At 41.3% G+C, this 17249-nt stretch overlaps 1 protein-coding gene across 4 annotated transcripts in view; it reads left to right on the top strand.

The window, feature by feature from the left end:
* Positions 1 to 810: 810 nt before the first annotated feature.
* Positions 811 to 17249, top strand: part of LOC121306952 (CUGBP Elav-like family member 4) — a 257276-nt gene continuing 240837 nt past the window's right edge. The window contains exon 1 of one of the 4 annotated variants that reach the window (XM_041239007.1): positions 811 to 1393. In XM_041239007.1, the coding sequence (XP_041094941.1) occupies positions 1126 to 1393 (268 nt within the window). In that variant the 5' untranslated portion in view covers positions 811 to 1125. The remainder of the gene's footprint in view (positions 1394 to 17249) is intronic. The other 3 variants (XM_041238979.1, XM_041238996.1, XM_041238987.1) reach the window with 3 other exon arrangements.

Here is a 17249-nt window from a genome sequence, read left to right on the forward strand (position 1 = left end):
CCAGATCCGAAGCACAGCACCGGAGTTGAAATCCTGCAAACTCTTTCTTTGGGCGAGTACAATTGAACCGACTACATACCATATACTGATTCATATTTTTTCTTGACTGTATTCTTTCGTTCTTTCTTTTTTTCTAATCCAGAAAGTGGAAAGAGGAGCGCTTGGAAGCGATCACATTCCTGGTCATTGTTTTCCCTGGCTCGGCGATTCAGTTCGACTCGCCTACATGCTGCCTGCGCCTATGAAGGAGATCATATTTAATACACATCTAAATGTTCTCCCATCAAGCGAGAGCAATACAACATCATCTCATCGCTCTGGAAAAAGTCTCCAGACTGTATATTTACTGGGGGAAAATAGCCACGAGTGTGTGTGTGTGTGTGTGTGTGTGTGTGTGTGTGTGTGTGTGTGTGTGTGTTCAATGCTTTAAACAAGAACGCCTGCAGACTATTTTAAACCAAAATGAAATGTGGTGATAATAATAATAATAATAATAATAATAATAATAATAATAATAATAATAATAATAATAATAATAATTCTTTGTACAATACTGTTGTTTAAAATCCCAATCGCTACTGATTAAACTGGATTATTTATAATGTATTACAATCGTCCACTAACGTTACTACATAACACTGCTCCTAACAGCCAGCATAAAGAAGGAACAGATCCAAAGCACAAAGGAACGGCTTTTTCTGCTTTTTATAGTCCCAGTGCTGAGTGGAACGTACCATTCCAGGACTCGCCTGCAGAGAGGGATGAAGAGCGCTCTCTCTTTCCAGTCATCTCCCCGCTGCCTCCCCCGGTCTGTGTGCGATGTGAACCGCCCCAGCCTGTTTAAACCGAAAGGACACCCTTCCAGCCTCTTCAATGCAAAACATACCCAGATAGGAGCGAAGGGAACCGTGGTGTAAATAGCGACATATTCAAACCTCTCTGCGCTCTCCTTTTCTGTCTCCTTACATTCTCACACGCGTCTATCTCTGTTTCTCTCTCTCTCACACACGCATACTCTTTATAAACAGTATATAGTTATATATATGTACATATAATACAGTTATAAATATACACGCGATTGCTATACCATATTTCCATCTATAACAACTTCTACTCTTGGGTAAAATGGCAACGTTGACGAACGGACAGGCTGACAACCCGAGCCTCAGCAGCAGCCCCAGCAGCGCTAGCACCAACGGGCACATGAATGGATTAAGCCACAGTCCCGGGAATCCCTCTACCATCCCGATGAAGGACCACGATGCCATCAAGCTTTTCATCGGACAGATCCCCCGCAACCTGGACGAGAAGGACCTCAAGCCTCTGTTCGAGGAATTCGGCAAGATCTACGAGCTGACCGTACTAAAGGACAGGTTCACAGGCATGCACAAAGGTGGGTTACCGCGGGGAGCTCGGAGCAGCCCTGCCTGCAGCGGACAGACAACTGTGTGCGTGTGCGTGTATGTGCTGTAGCTGTCAGATTATTATTATTATTATTATTATTATTATTATTATTATTATTATTATTATTATTATTATTATTATTATTTGTAGTTGTTGTAGTTGTTTTAGCTACAACTACTAAGATTTTATGAGACGAGTGATGGATCAAGTTGTGCTTTATGACTTTGGTAGACTATCTATGAAACCATCTGATAGATGATATATCTATATATATATATATAATATATATATATATATATATCCGATATATATATATATATATATATATATATATATATATATATATGTGTGTGGTTATAGTAGACTTTATGTAGTATTATGTACCTTTAAGTATGTGGATATAGTAGGCTACACGAAGCTGTTTATATAGTGTATTCAGATTTACAGTATAGGGATATAGTAAGCTACAGTATACAATGCAGTTTATATAGTGTGTCAGATTTAGACCATAGATTGCAGATTGTCAGGAGGGGTTAAATCACAACCCCCAGTACACAGTTTAATGTTGAGGTGCTGATGACTCCTGCACTCTGTAGAGATTCTGATTGAAGAATACCTTCCTCTGTGTGTGTTGTGTGTTGTGTGTTGTGTGAGAGTGTGTGTGTGTGTGTGTGTGTGTGTCTGTGTGTGTGTGTGTCTGTGTGTGTGTGTGTGTAACCAGCCTGCCTTTGAGCACTACCAGTGAGTTGTCATCCAAGAGAGGTTTAAGGCATTATGTACATCTGGATAGATAGATTTGAATGTGCCAAAGGTGAGCTCATACTGCTGTATAATACATGTGCATGCCGTGTCTTTCACATACTGAGCTCTTAGGCATCAGCTCTCCATATGGCAGCCAGGATTGTGGTTAAGGACCCTATCCTGCTGGATTATAAAGGTCTGAGTTTATCAGGGACCTGAATGTAACCACAGGATAATAAAAAATACCCATTTTCTTATAATAAAAAACACAGTTACCGCAGAATGGGTTGATTCTTATCAGCTGTGTTTATCAGAGTCATGTGTTGTAGCAGGAGAGAGAGAGAGAGAGAGAGAGAGAGAGAGAGAGAGAGAGAGAGAGGAGAGAGAGGAGGGATAGAGAGAGAGAGAGAGAGAGAGAGAGAGAGAGAGAGAGAGAGAGAGAGAGATACACAGACAGAGAGAGAGAGAGAGAGAGAGAGAGAGAGAGCTTCTCTCTCTTTCTCTCTCGCTCTCTAGAGATCTATGTGTCAGAGATCTCTTCTTCTCTAGTCCCTAGATGGGCTCTCTTTCTCTAGGAGAGAGATGTGTCTGTCTCTATCTTTAGACTCTCTATGATAGGACGGGATATGTTGTCGAGAGAGAGAGAGATCTCTCTATGACAGATGTGGAGAGAGAGAGAGAGTGAGAGAGACACAGAGATAGACAGAGGGAGAGATGCAGGGATACACAGACAGAGAGAGAAAGAGAGAGAGAGAGACAGGGAGACACAGAGAGAGAGAGAGAGAGAGAGGGATACACAGAGAGAGAGAGAAAGAGAGAGAGAGATACAGGGATACACACAGAGAGAGAGAGAGAGAGAGAGAGAGAGAGAGAGAGAGAGAGAGATACAGGGAGACACAGACAGAGAGAGAAAGAGAGGAGATACACAGAGATACACAGAGAGAGAGAGAGAGATACAGGGATACACAGAGAGAGAGAGATGCAGGGATACACAGACAGAGAGAGAAAGAGAGAGATACAGGGATACACAGAGAGAGAGAGAGAGAGAGATGCAGGGATACACAGACAGGAAGAGAGAGAGATACACAGAGATAGACAGAGGGAGAGATGCAGGGATACACAGACAGACAGAGAGAGAAAGAGAGATACAGGAATACACAGATAGAGAGAGAGATACAGGGATACACAGACAGAGAGAAAGAGAGATAGAGATACAGGGATACACACAGACAGAGAGAGAGAGAGATACAGGGGTACACAGACAGACAGAGAGAGAGATACAGGGATATACAGACAGAGCGAGAGAGAGATACAGGGATACACAGACAGAGAGAGAGATACAGGGATACACAGACAGAGAGGGAGAGATACAGGGATACACAGACAGAGCAAGAGAGAGAGAGATACAGGGATACACAGACAGAGAGAGAGAGAGATAGAGAGAGATACACGGATACACAGACAGAGAGAGAGATACAGGGATACAGAGAGAGAGGGAGATACAGGGATACACAGACAGAGCGAGAGAGAGAGATACAGGGATACACAGACAGAGCGAGAGAGAGAGAGAGATACAGGGATACACAGACAGCGAGAGAGAGAGATACAGGGATACACAGACAGAGCGAGAGAGGTATACAGAGTGGGAATCGAGCAATGGTTTAGGAACACAAGACAAGCTTCTGTCCTTCACATTGTAAATACAGCAGGCATGCTGCACACGGGGTAGGCGATACAAGACATCTTCATCAGGCTGGCAGTGCAATGTTATTTACAATCATTTAGTATTTCATGGGAGTTTTCGCGGACCCTGCCTCCAACACACTAGACACCCTCTTTAAACAACTCGTCACTAAACCACAGTGCACAGGGGTGATGTGTTGTTAATACCAGACCCACATTATCAAAAGCCTGGGTCCCATGCACAGCGCAGAGGTCATCTATATGTTTTATGGTTAATCGTATTTCATGTGAAATATAGCCCCTGTAGTCGAACACAGCCAGCTGGAGCTAACATACAAAGAGACTCGGGAGCTTTGAACACCGCTCCAGATATCTACTATGAAAGTCTTTTTAATTAGCCAGTAATGGGAATTGCTGAAAAGCAGGTTGAGAAGCTTGCAGAGAAAATATTGCTTTGTATCAGAAAACATTCTCACACAGTCCTATACAATATGCAAACATGAATACACTATAGCATGCCATTCTGTTGAAGTGATTCAACTGTACATTATGGATCCCTTGAATTATGGATCATGTGCATATTCTATATATATAGATATATATATATAGATATATATTATATATATATTATATATATATATCTATCAATATATGAATGATAGGGTAGTTCTCTGAAAAGTATGCATCTATAGAAAATGCATGTCATCGTACCCTACTGTAACAAAAACAGTTCTCTTATTGTGCCTCTGATATGATTTAGAATATAAAAAACAGCAACAACAAAATAAAAAAAGATGTCTTTTTATTGTTTAGGTACAGTGCAGTGGATTGCCAGCCATTTTGTAGACTGTTCCATTCAATTTGGCAATAAGCCGTATTTTCCATTTTTCCATTTTTCTATGTGTTGTAGTGGCAGGGCATTCAGGTGCCCTGGTATGAAAACACCTACCCCAGCTGGTACTAATGCAAAGCCAATCACTACCTTGGTGCCAAGCAGTGGATGGGCATGGATTAGGGATTGGGGGTTACGGGTTAAATGGTGAGACTGGCAGCACTGCTTCTGAATGCATTGCACGCACTATGTGGGCAAGTGGAGAGCTGGTCTCCAAGCTTGAATTAGTCTTTCTCTCATGCTAGAAACAAATACATGCAGTGTGTGCTTCATAAGAAAATCCAGGTATGCATTAAATGAAACAGTAAAACACTCGGTTCATAGTGATGTTGATATTTGTAGGTCTTGTAATTCTGGGACACTGTCAGGGTGCAGGATATAAAGAAATTTGCTCTGTATTAACCTGGATAATATCAGAAACCACTGTACCCTTCTGAGGGCTAAAACAAGACAGCCCGAAATAAGATTGGCATGTCTTAGTGTGCCTGATGAGTATAGCCTTGTGAAGCACAACCTGTTTACAATATATCACGTTCAGTGTGCTAAACATGTAGAATGCACAATATATCAGACTGCATGCTATTTATTTATTTATTTGTTTGTTTGTTTGTTTGTTTGTTTGTTTGTTTGTTTATTTATTTATTTATTCACTCGTTAGTACTGTTTCTATGGAGACCTTCCAGCACAGTGCATAGTAACAAACATTGCATTCAGAAAAATCCAGATTATAGAAGTTCAGAATGTATGCTATTTATTTATTTATTTGTTTGTTTGTTTGTTTGTTTGTTTGTTTGGTGCTTGGTTCTTTTTCAATGGAGACATTTTCAACGCTCCGTAACAAACATTGCACCCATAAAATAAGCCAATCTTAATACAGTGTTTGCTGACATTGGTGTTTGCTAGTTTAGTAAAACTTGCCTTCGTCAGTAGCCAAAGTCTTTGTCGATGTTTCTTTTACCTTCTAACTAATCATTCAGTGTGTTTGACATTATGGATGTTTACTGATTAAACTGATGTTGTATATTTTGATGGACCTAAAACACTGTGCCTAAAAATGCCTTTATCCACTAAAGAAATCGACCTGCATGGCTGGCTGTACAGAATGGTGTAATAAATGTTACTGTAATTTAAGTGTTACATACCCTTCAAAAGGATATCCAGGTTTGACTTGCATATCTCTGACAACAGTTAGGCAAAATGATGAAAGTTTAACACTTGGCTTAAGTTTACCCTCTGAGGGGTGAGTTCACAGATCCCAGTGAGCTCAAGGTAACACCGGGGAGTCCAATATTAGTGCCACCCGGGGTCTGTATGTGAAAGCGTAGGGTAAACTATGAGCACCCCTAACCAACGCAGCCCCTTTATGTGTGCTCAAGTCCTGGTGTAAGTAATCGCAGGTAACGTGTGTGTAAGGTCAAGCTGTGTCATTGCATGCTTTGTAATGAATGCTCTCAATTGCTTTGGATGGTTTTTCAGGTCACAAATTAATGGTTCTATGGCACGAAACTTAAGTTGCACTTTAAAACGATTGTCTAAGCTTATTAGCGTATTTTTAGTATGGCTATAAATCATGTGATCGCGTGCTTAAAGTTATGGATGTAATACATTTAAAATATTTACAAATCTCGGCTTTGGAGGACAGGCATGAATATTTAATCAAATATTTCACATATGGAAATATTGTAAAAATCAATGTGTGGTATAAGGTGAGACTGTAACTGGAGGCATTCGGATTTCTGCATCGTGAGTTGACGTTAGATCAGATGCCATCGGACACAGTGTGTCATGCATAGGCAATAGCAGAAGCAGGCACCTGCAATTACACATAGCATCCTTTAAGGTGACAGCTTTTGGCAGGAACCATGACACCCAAATGACAATGCTATTGGTGAAATTTCCTGGAAAACAAGTAAAACGTTTCTTCCAATTTATTTTGTTAGTAATTTTAATGCAGTGCAATTTAATTGAGGCCTTAGTCTCATTTAGCCTTCTGTGCACCGCTGTGCTACTTTACCACAGAACAGCCCCTGCATTCAGTTTCAGCTTCCACCTGCCTTTGAACCTGCTTGTTGTATATATATATATATATAGAAAGAGGAGGACTAGAGAGGAGGGCCATAGTGGAAATTTGTTGCTTCAAGGGAAGACTAGTGTTACCAGCAGGAGGCTATAGTGCCCGAAGCTTGTCGGTAACAATAGTCTTTCTGAGGGGCATTTAATTTTACACAGTGAGCTGAGTCTGCAGTATATATTTAATATATGAGTCAGTCAAAATAATAAGTGAGGCGAGGTTGGATAGCAAATATGACTTTATATACTATAAAGCCATAAATATCTGCAAGCCTTTTATTGCCACAAATATCTTAGTGCTGTACATATAATGAGTAATATACTAATACCAGTGCAACAGGTAGCCAACATTTCTACAACAAAATATGTTTTATCAGTGTGATTCGCCAACATTTCTCAAATGCGCTTTCATTCAGCACAGTGCTGCTTGCATTTAGTTTCCTCACACTGCTTCTGTTTCTGTCAGCTGCTGTTGGCCACCATTAATGTCAGCATAATCACTGCATGCTGATTGGCCGATCTTTCATTCTGATCAGATTCATTTTGGCATGAGTTACACATCTCAGCCTATTTCACTTTCACCTCAGTTTGCCATCAATTACATATTTGATAAATATTCAAAATAATTAATTGATTTACCACATTGCCAGAATTTGTGTGGCATTTTCTAAAATGGCAAGTGATGTGTGGGACAGTGGGGATTAACATTAAAAAAACAGGATCAACAAAGTGCAGCTTCTGATTTGGTGAACGAGTCAGAATCGGGATACAGATGTAGGCGTGCTTCACGCTTTTCAAACACAGCCCAGCTTGCAAGGTACATGTTAAGTATAGCGATCAGAATTTTGTTTTGTTGTGATCCTAGTATTTTCTGTTACGAGGATTGTAATAAACCAAAACGGTGAGGTGTTTTTTTTCTTTGTGCAATGCCCTCTTTTCTAAAACATTTTGAATGAGAGTTTATTTAAGTTAAATGTGAGTTTTCACTTGCGTACATCTAAAAAAAAAAAAAAAAAAAAAAAAAAGCAGAAGTAAACCACAGTAATGATATTACTTCATGAAAATGTGTCTTTTGCCACTTTGTTTCTTGTGCAGAAACAACAATACCAGGGATAGAAAAAAAAAATTAAAAAGCCTACTTTTATACTGTTTCTGCCTGAAATATTTTTCTGGAATAGATCATGGTAATTAATCTACACAGAACAAAACAGAGAAGCACACAGAACATATTATTGTAAGATAAGTAATAAGTACAGAGTCAATTAAAGGACCCGGGATATCTGTTCTAATCCAAGGCTATTAATGTAGCATGGCCATGTCCTGTAGGTGAGTATGCAGGGTCTGGGAAGTATGGGGATGGTTTCAGAATACTGTGGAGATTCCAATGACCAGGTGCATCATTAGTAGTAGTACCGTCTGTTACAGAACACATGTGAGGGGTATTTCAGCCCCTATCTTGCATTGTTTGACTTAGACCTTTTTGTATAATTTTTTCGTATCACTTTTTTTTTTATATCATTTTTTATAATGTCATCCCTTTTTTAGGATATCTTGAAACAAATCCCTCTCTCATAGTGTAATATTTCTTAATGTTTGTCATTTTAAGGCATTTTCAGCTTCCTTGTTTATGGCAAATTAGTTATAATCAGTTTTTTAAGGCATATTTTGTATTTATAAATGTATCGTGTACCAATATGTATACATTTTAAAAGTATTTATTCATTGGCACTCAAATGGTCTTAAATTTTACGACGAGACAGGATTTTAAGCACTCATCTAGATTTGCTGCTTCATCTACGTGTGTTTTAATATTTTTCTGCACTCCACTAGCAGCAACAGCATCGCCGTGTCTGTGTCTTTTACACGAAGATTCTTGAAAATCTGTACATTCGTGTGTAAATGTTTTTTGGGTTTTTTTTTTGCCCAGCAGCTGTTTCTAGTCAGATGGGTGTGGTGCAGACTGATCTTCTTCATGAGAATCCCCTGTTTCTGCTTAGCAAAACAACTTCCAGTTGACTTGCCATCAGTGTATACTCTGTACTAGGTATCAATTTTTATGCTTAAAAAAACTATCAGGACATCCCTGTTAAACTAGTGGCAGAGAAGCCAAAGGTTGCTTTCTTTAAGAGTGAGGTTTACAGCCCCAAGAGGAGTGAGACTTTCCAGGTGTGCTGTTAGTCATTGCTTCAGACAGGGACTCTCATCTTTCCAGGTGTGCTGTTAGTCATTGCTTCAGACAGGGACTCTCATCTTTCCAGGTGTGCTGTTAGTCATTGCTTCAGACAGGGACTCTCATCTTTCCAGGTGTGCTGTTAGTCATTGCTTCAGACAGGGACTCTCATCTTTCCAGGTGTGCTGTTAGTCATTGCTTCAGACAGGGACTCTCATCTTTCCAGGTGTGCTGTTAGTCATTACTTCAGACAGGGACTCTCATCTTTCCAGGTGTGCTGTTAGTCATTACTTCAGACAGGGACTCTCATCTTTCCAGGTGTGCTGTTAGTCATTGCTTCAGATAGGGACTCTCATCTTTCCAGGTGTGCTGTTAGTCATTGCTTCAGACAGGGACTGTCATCTTTCGAGGCTTGCTGTTAGTCATTGCTTCAGACAGACACTCTCATCTTTCCAGGTGTGCTGTTAGTCATTGCTTCAGACAGGGGCTCTCATCTCTGGTCCTTGGTGACATCCAATAGTTCAGGTTTTTAATCCAACCAGCACTTAATCATTTGTTTTAAAATGTACTCCTCCCTCTTCTTGCACACTATAGAACGTAGGCCTGGTTACCACAGTACACAAGTTTGGAAAGCAGATTTTAATATGGGCCATAATACATTATTTTAAAGTAAAATGCAGTGTGTGGTGGGATGCTATTGTACTCATTTCCACTGTTCATTGTGCTACTAGGAACTGTAACCAGACGATTTGAATAGCAATAGAGTGTACGCATTCCGCCCGACTAAACGTGAAATGGTACCTGAGTGTGGACGCTTTGAGCTGGATTAATTAAAATGTTTTTGAGTATGGTTCTCGAGATCGGTTATGTAGTGTGGACAGGGCCTAAAAGTAAATATCCTTAATATAGTTGTGTAATCCAATTATGGGGCTTATTTCTGCCACCTACATGACTGGATTGTACCTTAATCAATGCTGTTTTTTTTATATAATAACATCATTGATTAAGGTACAATCCAGTCCTGTAGGTGGCAGTAATAAGCCTCATATTTGGCTATATTATATATATATATATATATATATATATATATATATATAATATATATATATATATATATATATATATATAAATTACTGCACGTGTACAAAGTTTCTGTTTAATTAAGCCTGTGTTTTTTTTTTTTTTACATGTACACAAAATGTTAAAATGATTAAAAAAAAAAAAAAAAATTATTTCAGGACGTTTCAGACAAAAGCACTTCTTCACCTGTATAGAAAGAAAAGTAAGCTGGTTATATGTGAGTGTGGCTGTGACACCTTTAATACTGTTGACACCACGCCAGTTATTCTTGAATCAAGGTAGCAGGGTTGTGGATAAACCATGTTTTGTCCTCTGCATGGCTAATCCACCAGTTGGAGTCCCTGCAGTGGGGCTTGGGGGTCCTCTCGCTCTCTCAGGAGTGTGGCTGTGTGGTTTAGGGACGGGGCAGCTGGACGACAGTGGTGAGTCAGAGTGGAGCTGTGATTGACAGCCCCAATGCAGTCCCACCACTCAAGAGAGCTGTCTGTGAAGCGTTGATGTGTGGGCCCGAGTCCTTTGAGGGCAGGAGAGAATTAGCTGTAAATTATAGCTGAGTGTGAAAGGGCATGTGCTTCTGTCCTTGACTGAGTGTCGAGGGCCGATACAACCTTCAGTTGTCTGAACAGCTGAATGCAGGGATGCAGCAGAGATGCAGAGTCAATTTGATTTGCAAGTGAAAATGAGGCTGGTCCTCATTTTGAAAGCTGGTGGGTTTAAGACTGTTTAAATCAATCAGCTTTATATACTATGGCTATAAAACTGTTGACCTTCATTGATAATTAAACCTGAAAGCCATAGTTGAAAGTAAAGTTGTTGAGTGTTTACGCCTTTAGATCTCAGCCTGGGGGCGTGCAACTGGCAAATAGCACCCATTCTTTTCTACAAGATGTAGAAATGATTCAATTTTAGGAATGTGGCTACAGTGTCTGTTATAAAGGTTTACCATAGTAAAAGCATAGAGAAAGCATGGTAAAGCACAGGGAAGCAATGCATAGAATAGCAAGGTAAGGTAAAGGAACCCTTTACTGCATAGAGCACTAATAAAAGGACGCGTTTACAAAGGGATATATAAATATTTTAATATTTAGAAAAAGTCATGCAATAACGGGTTTTAATAAACATGGTTAAATGCATATTACAACTATGCGAAAAGCATGGTAAAACTGTGAAAGTACAGTGCAAAAATAACATGGTCAACTTTTCTAAGGGATCTAATGGGTTAATATCCACAAAGACCTATATTTCCACCTCAGCAGTGTATTCAGAGTGAAAGCAAGTTACTGGCTGTAAAGCATGTCATTTAATAGTAGAAACATGTGGTTGGTTAATTACGGGAAAGAAGGTGTGAAGAGGTGAAGAGAATGACCTAGGAAGTTAAGTTTTAAATTGAGATTAATGTTTGCTGCGACATGTGCATTTCACAACTGCACATGTGAGAGCTCAGTATATTACAGAGCGGATTGCAAGATTTGCTTCACTGTTTCATCAGCTACAGTATTACCCTTTTATGGTGCAGAAAACCTGGTGAACACAATTACTTCGTAGTGTCCCTGTGCTTAGGCCCAGGATTGAATGGCAAGGAGGTGGAGGTCCATTGGCTGTGTTTGTCTTTGGAGACGCTAGCTGGGACCAGCTCTATTACCCTTGTCCTTTTTAAAACACATAAATAAATACATGTGTCTCTAAATAAAGGCAGCTTGATGTTTTTCGTCGGGACGTGGCTGGTGATCCACTGGAGGCAGTGCAGACAGGCTTGTACTAACCTCTGTTTTCATTAGGGGAGCTTGTCATGTAGACAGGCTTGCTAAGCTCTCGCTTGTAGCTCCCTGAGAGTTCCACAGCCACGGATGGTATTCGGGAGGCCTGTAAAACAAAGCAGATAGGCCTGTACTCTGATAAGGGGCTGCAGTGATTACCATGCTAACAGATAAGGCCAGTACTGTCAGAAAAGGTCTGAGGCACTTGTTAACCTTTTACTGGGCTTTGAATGCATTGAGGTATTTCTGCAGCAAAAGCACCACACAGGGCTGAGATATGCAGTTTGATTATTTCAACAGGCTTTATGTGGGTGATACATAACTGTGGTGTGCTTGTGCTGTGGGGATCGCAAGCCTTTGCAATCGGGCACATTTTTCAAAATTTCAATGCTTTCTTGACAGTAAGCAGGCATCAATAAGTATCTGGATAATCCATAACTCTTCGAAACAGTGTTGTTGCAATCACATTTACTGAATGGTTACCCCAAGATAATTACATATTTTCAGTGTGTTGTATGGAATAGTACATTTCAAATGGCATACATAAGAGTTATCCTTGCTTTGCTGCAGTAGTGCTCTGCATTATATTATATAGTAAATATGGACTGGAGAGGAGGCTAACAGTGGGAAGAACTGTAGATCTTCCTGTGGGGCCTTTAGTTTCCCACTATGAGCCGAGGTCTGCAGTCTGCAGTTTGTTTTATGAATCATTCAAGAAAGTAATGTCTATAGTGCAGTTATTAAAGTTTTTTTGTTTTTTTTTGCCATAGAACTTTGTGTCTAACTTTCTCACTGCGCCATAGAATTCTAGGAGGAGTCCATTGAGTTTGTGAATGTCGTATTTATTTACATTGCCAGAAAACACTGAAAGCAAAGCTTTTGTGATGATTTTGGTGTTTGGAATATTTCGCAGTATATTTTTTAATTCATTTTGTGCTTTTCTTCCATTTTGCTTTGTGTGAAGAGAGGAAGGATGTTCGGCGTGATGTCGTGGATTCCTATCAAATCCACAATGCACAGTGACCACAAGCAGCGTCACGGGGGCAATACCTGGATCTATTTTTGGTCATGTGATGAGATTTTAACCAATCATTTGCCAGAATTTCATATTTGTGGACTGCTTGTAGTTTGTTTTTGTAGCGACTGGGACATGGAACACTTGCAACATGTTTTAATGTTTAAAACATTGAACTCTTAACATCCTTTGTTTATAACACTCCAAATCCCCCCCTCGTGTTCCTTTGCCACGGCTTGGCGATCGCGTGTCTGTCCTGGACACGAGAGGAGTCATCGAGTCATGCCTTCATCATTAAGGGATGGCAGCGAGCCCAGTGTTTAATTATTTCTGACCCAGGGGAGATTGTTGTTCTTGTTGCTGCTGCTGCTGCCCCCCTTCTCCTCTGTAGCTCTCTTTTCATGCCTGTGTTTCTGGTTTTGGGAGAAGTGGAGTTTCTGTCTGGACTATAAGCCACCAGAACCACCTGAATTGTTTTTCTCAGACTGCAGCAGTAAGGAAGCCTCCAGCTAAATATTCTCTGGCCTAACTAGTTTCCCCTATGGGGACTGGCCATCCCTGTAGGTGAGATACTGCAGTGTCACCAAGGTCATAAAGAAGCTGTCATTGAAGGTACTGGCCTTGTCTGTCCACTGCATTGGAGTCAGTGTCTTTGCTATGCTGCTCCTGACGAAAGCACCTCAAGCTCACTTGCTGATCATCAGACATGCATACAAGCACACCGAGGCACACCATCGCACTGCACAGTCACACAGACACGCAGGCAAAGGCACAGTCACACACCAACACAGAAACACAGGCCCACATCAACACACACACACTCAAGCACAGTCACACAGACACAGGCACAGGCACAGGCACACACCAGCACACACACACACACACACACTCAAGCAGTCACACAGACACACAGGCACAGGCACACACCACACACACACACACACACACACACACACTCACACACACTCAGACACACATACACAGACACAGGCACACACCAACACAGAAACACAGGCCCACATCAACACACACACACTCAAGCACAGTCACACGACACAGACACAGGCACAGGAACACACCAACACACACACACACTCAAGCACAGTCACACAGACACACAGGCACAGGCACACACCAACACACACACACTCAAGCACAGTCACGCAGACACACACACACAGACACAGGCACACACCAACACAGAAACACAGGCCCACATCGACACACACACACACAAGCACAGTCACTCGACACAGACACAGGCACAGGCACACACCAACACACACACACACACACTCAAGCAGAGTCACACAGACACACAGGCACAGGCACACCAACACACACACACTCAAGCACAGTCACACAGACACACAGACACAGACACAGGCACACACCAACACAGAAACACAGGCCCACATCAACACACACACACTCAAGCACAGACACACAGACACAGACACACAGGCACAGGCACACACAACACACACACACTCAAGCACAGTCACGCAGACACACATACAGGCACAGGCACACACCAACACAGAAACACAGGCCCACCAACACACACACACTCAAGCACAGTCACGCAGACACACAGGCACAGGCACACAGACACACAGGCACAGGCCCACCAACACACACACACTCAAGCACAGACACACAGACACACAGGCACAGGCACAGGCACACACACACACACACACACACACACACACACACACACACACACACACACAGACACAGACACACAGGCACAGGCACACCAACACGCACACACTCAAGCACAGTCACACAGACACACAGGCACAGTCACACACCAACACAGAAACACAGGCCCACATCAACACACACACACTCAAGCACAGACACACAGACACAGACACACACACACACACACACACACACACACACACACACACACACACACACACACACACACACAGTCACACAGACACACAGGCACAGGCACACCAACACACACACACTCAAGCACAGTCACACAGACACACAGAGGCACAGACACACACAGAGGCACAGGCACAAGCGCAGACACACACCAACACAGAAACACAGAGACACAGACACACACGCACACACAAGTACAGACATGGGCAAACTCAAAGGCCCACACACATAGTCACACACACACACACACACACACACACACACACACACACACACACACACACGCACACATTATTTTCAGCAGTCATCTGGGATTGTAGTGACAGCGAGCTGTCCAATATGCCATAGGGTCTAATATGAGTAATGTTCTGAAATACACAATATAGTCATAATGATTTTTTTCCCCAAACTGCTTCTTATAGTATTAGGGTTAGTAGAATGCAGTTGTACAGTAGTTGTTGTAACACATTACCTGGAAAGGTATGTTAATAATCCAGAGCATATTGAAACTAGAAGTGGGCTGTTTGGAGCATTTTATAATAATAATAATATAATAATAATAATAATAATAATAATAATAATAATAATAATAATAATCGATAGCGTGTTACCATTGTTCTTATCTTTATTAATTGGGATTCACACATTTGGGATCTGGATAAAATCCCTTCAAGTTTCCAGAGGCTGCCAGTGCCAGTTCCACCAGCAAGGATACAGAAAAGAGCAGCTAATCAGATCAATTCTCTACACTGCTATTATCTAAGATCCATGAGCTACCATCACCCCAAGCGAGGGACGGCTGACAACACTTCAAACATCTCCTTGTATTAAAACATGTGGCCCTCACTGTGATGAAGCCTAGGGAGTCTCCCTGGGTTAGTGTTAATGAAGAGGAAAGCACAGCCATACCTGTTCTCTGGGGAAAACACACATGCTTATAACGAACATTACAAATGAAATGCTAGCCCTAATAATGTGTTTTGTTAGGACTACGTAAAATATCTATCAGGATATAAAACCCTGTTGAGGGTGTTTACAGCAGAGGCGTCCGTCCTGTTTGCCTGTACAGTACAGTACAGTGTCAAACCTGTTGAGGGTGTTTACAGCAGAGGCGTCCGTCCTGTTTGCCTGTACAGTACAGTACAGTGTCAAACCTGTTGAGGGTGTTTACAGCAGAGGCGTCCGTCCTGTTTGCCTGTACAGTACAGTACAGTGTCAAACCTGTTGAGGGTGTTTACAGCAGAGGCGTCCGTCCTGTTTGCCTGTACAGTACAGTACAGTGTCAAACCTGTTGAGGATGTTTACAGCAGAGGCGTCCGTCCTGTTTGCCTGTACAGTACAGTACAGTGTCAAACCTGTTGAGGATGTTTACAGCAGAGGCGTCCGTCCTGTTTACCTGTACAGTACAGTACAGTGTCATGTTTTACAGTCATCTGCAAAGTGAGTTTTAGTTTTCTACAGCACATGTGGCAGGGTGAGAAACCCTCTCTTGTAAAAGTGTTTCTTTTTGTGATTTGTGTTTATAACTTGTTTTGTACCTGTACATGTTTTCACTGCCATATTGTACAGTATAGATGTGCAGAGCTATTCCACCAGCTACATTAATAACAGCATATATGAACTGGATGCAGGGCAGTGTTAATACAGTATAAATGTGCAGAGCTATTCCACCAGCTACATTAATAACAGCATATATGAACTGGATGCAGGGCAGTGTTAATACTGTATAAATGTGCAGAGCTATTCCACCAGCTACATTAATAACAGCATATATGAGCTGGATGCAGGGCAGTGTTAATACAGTATAAATGTGCAGAGCTATTCCACCAGCTACATTAATAACAGCATATATGAGCTGGATGCAGGGCAGTGTTAATACAGTATAAATGTGCAGAGCTATTCCACCAGCTACATTAATAACAGCATATATGAGCTGGATGCAGGGCAGTGTTAATACAGTATAAATGTGCAGAGCTATTCCACCAGCTACATTAATAACAGCATATATGAGCTGGATGCAGGGCAGTGTTAATACAGTATAAATGTGCAGAGCTATTCCACCAGCTACATTAATAACAGCATATATGAGCTGGATGCAGGGCAGTGTTAATACAGTATAAATGTGCAGAGCTATTCCACCAGCTACATTAATAACAGCATATATGAGCTGGATGCAGGGCAGTGTTAATACAGTATAAATGTGCAGAGCTATTCCACCAGCTACATTAATAACAGCATATATGAGCTGGATGCAGGGCAGTGTTAATACAGTATAAATGTGCAGAGCTATTCCACCAGCTACATTAATAACAGCATATATGAACTGGATGCAGGGCAGTGTTAATACAGTATAAATGTGCAGAGCTATTCCACCAGCTACATTAATAACAGCATATATGAGCTGGATGCAGGGCAGTGTTAATACAGTATAAATGTGCAGAGCTATTCCACCAGCTACATTAATAACAGCATATATGAGCTGGATGCAGGGCAGTGTTAATACAGTATAAATGTGCAGAGCTATTCCACCAG

Source organism: Polyodon spathula, chromosome 2, assembly GCF_017654505.1.
Source record: "Polyodon spathula isolate WHYD16114869_AA chromosome 2, ASM1765450v1, whole genome shotgun sequence".
Taxonomy (NCBI): domain Eukaryota; kingdom Metazoa; phylum Chordata; class Actinopteri; order Acipenseriformes; family Polyodontidae; genus Polyodon; species Polyodon spathula.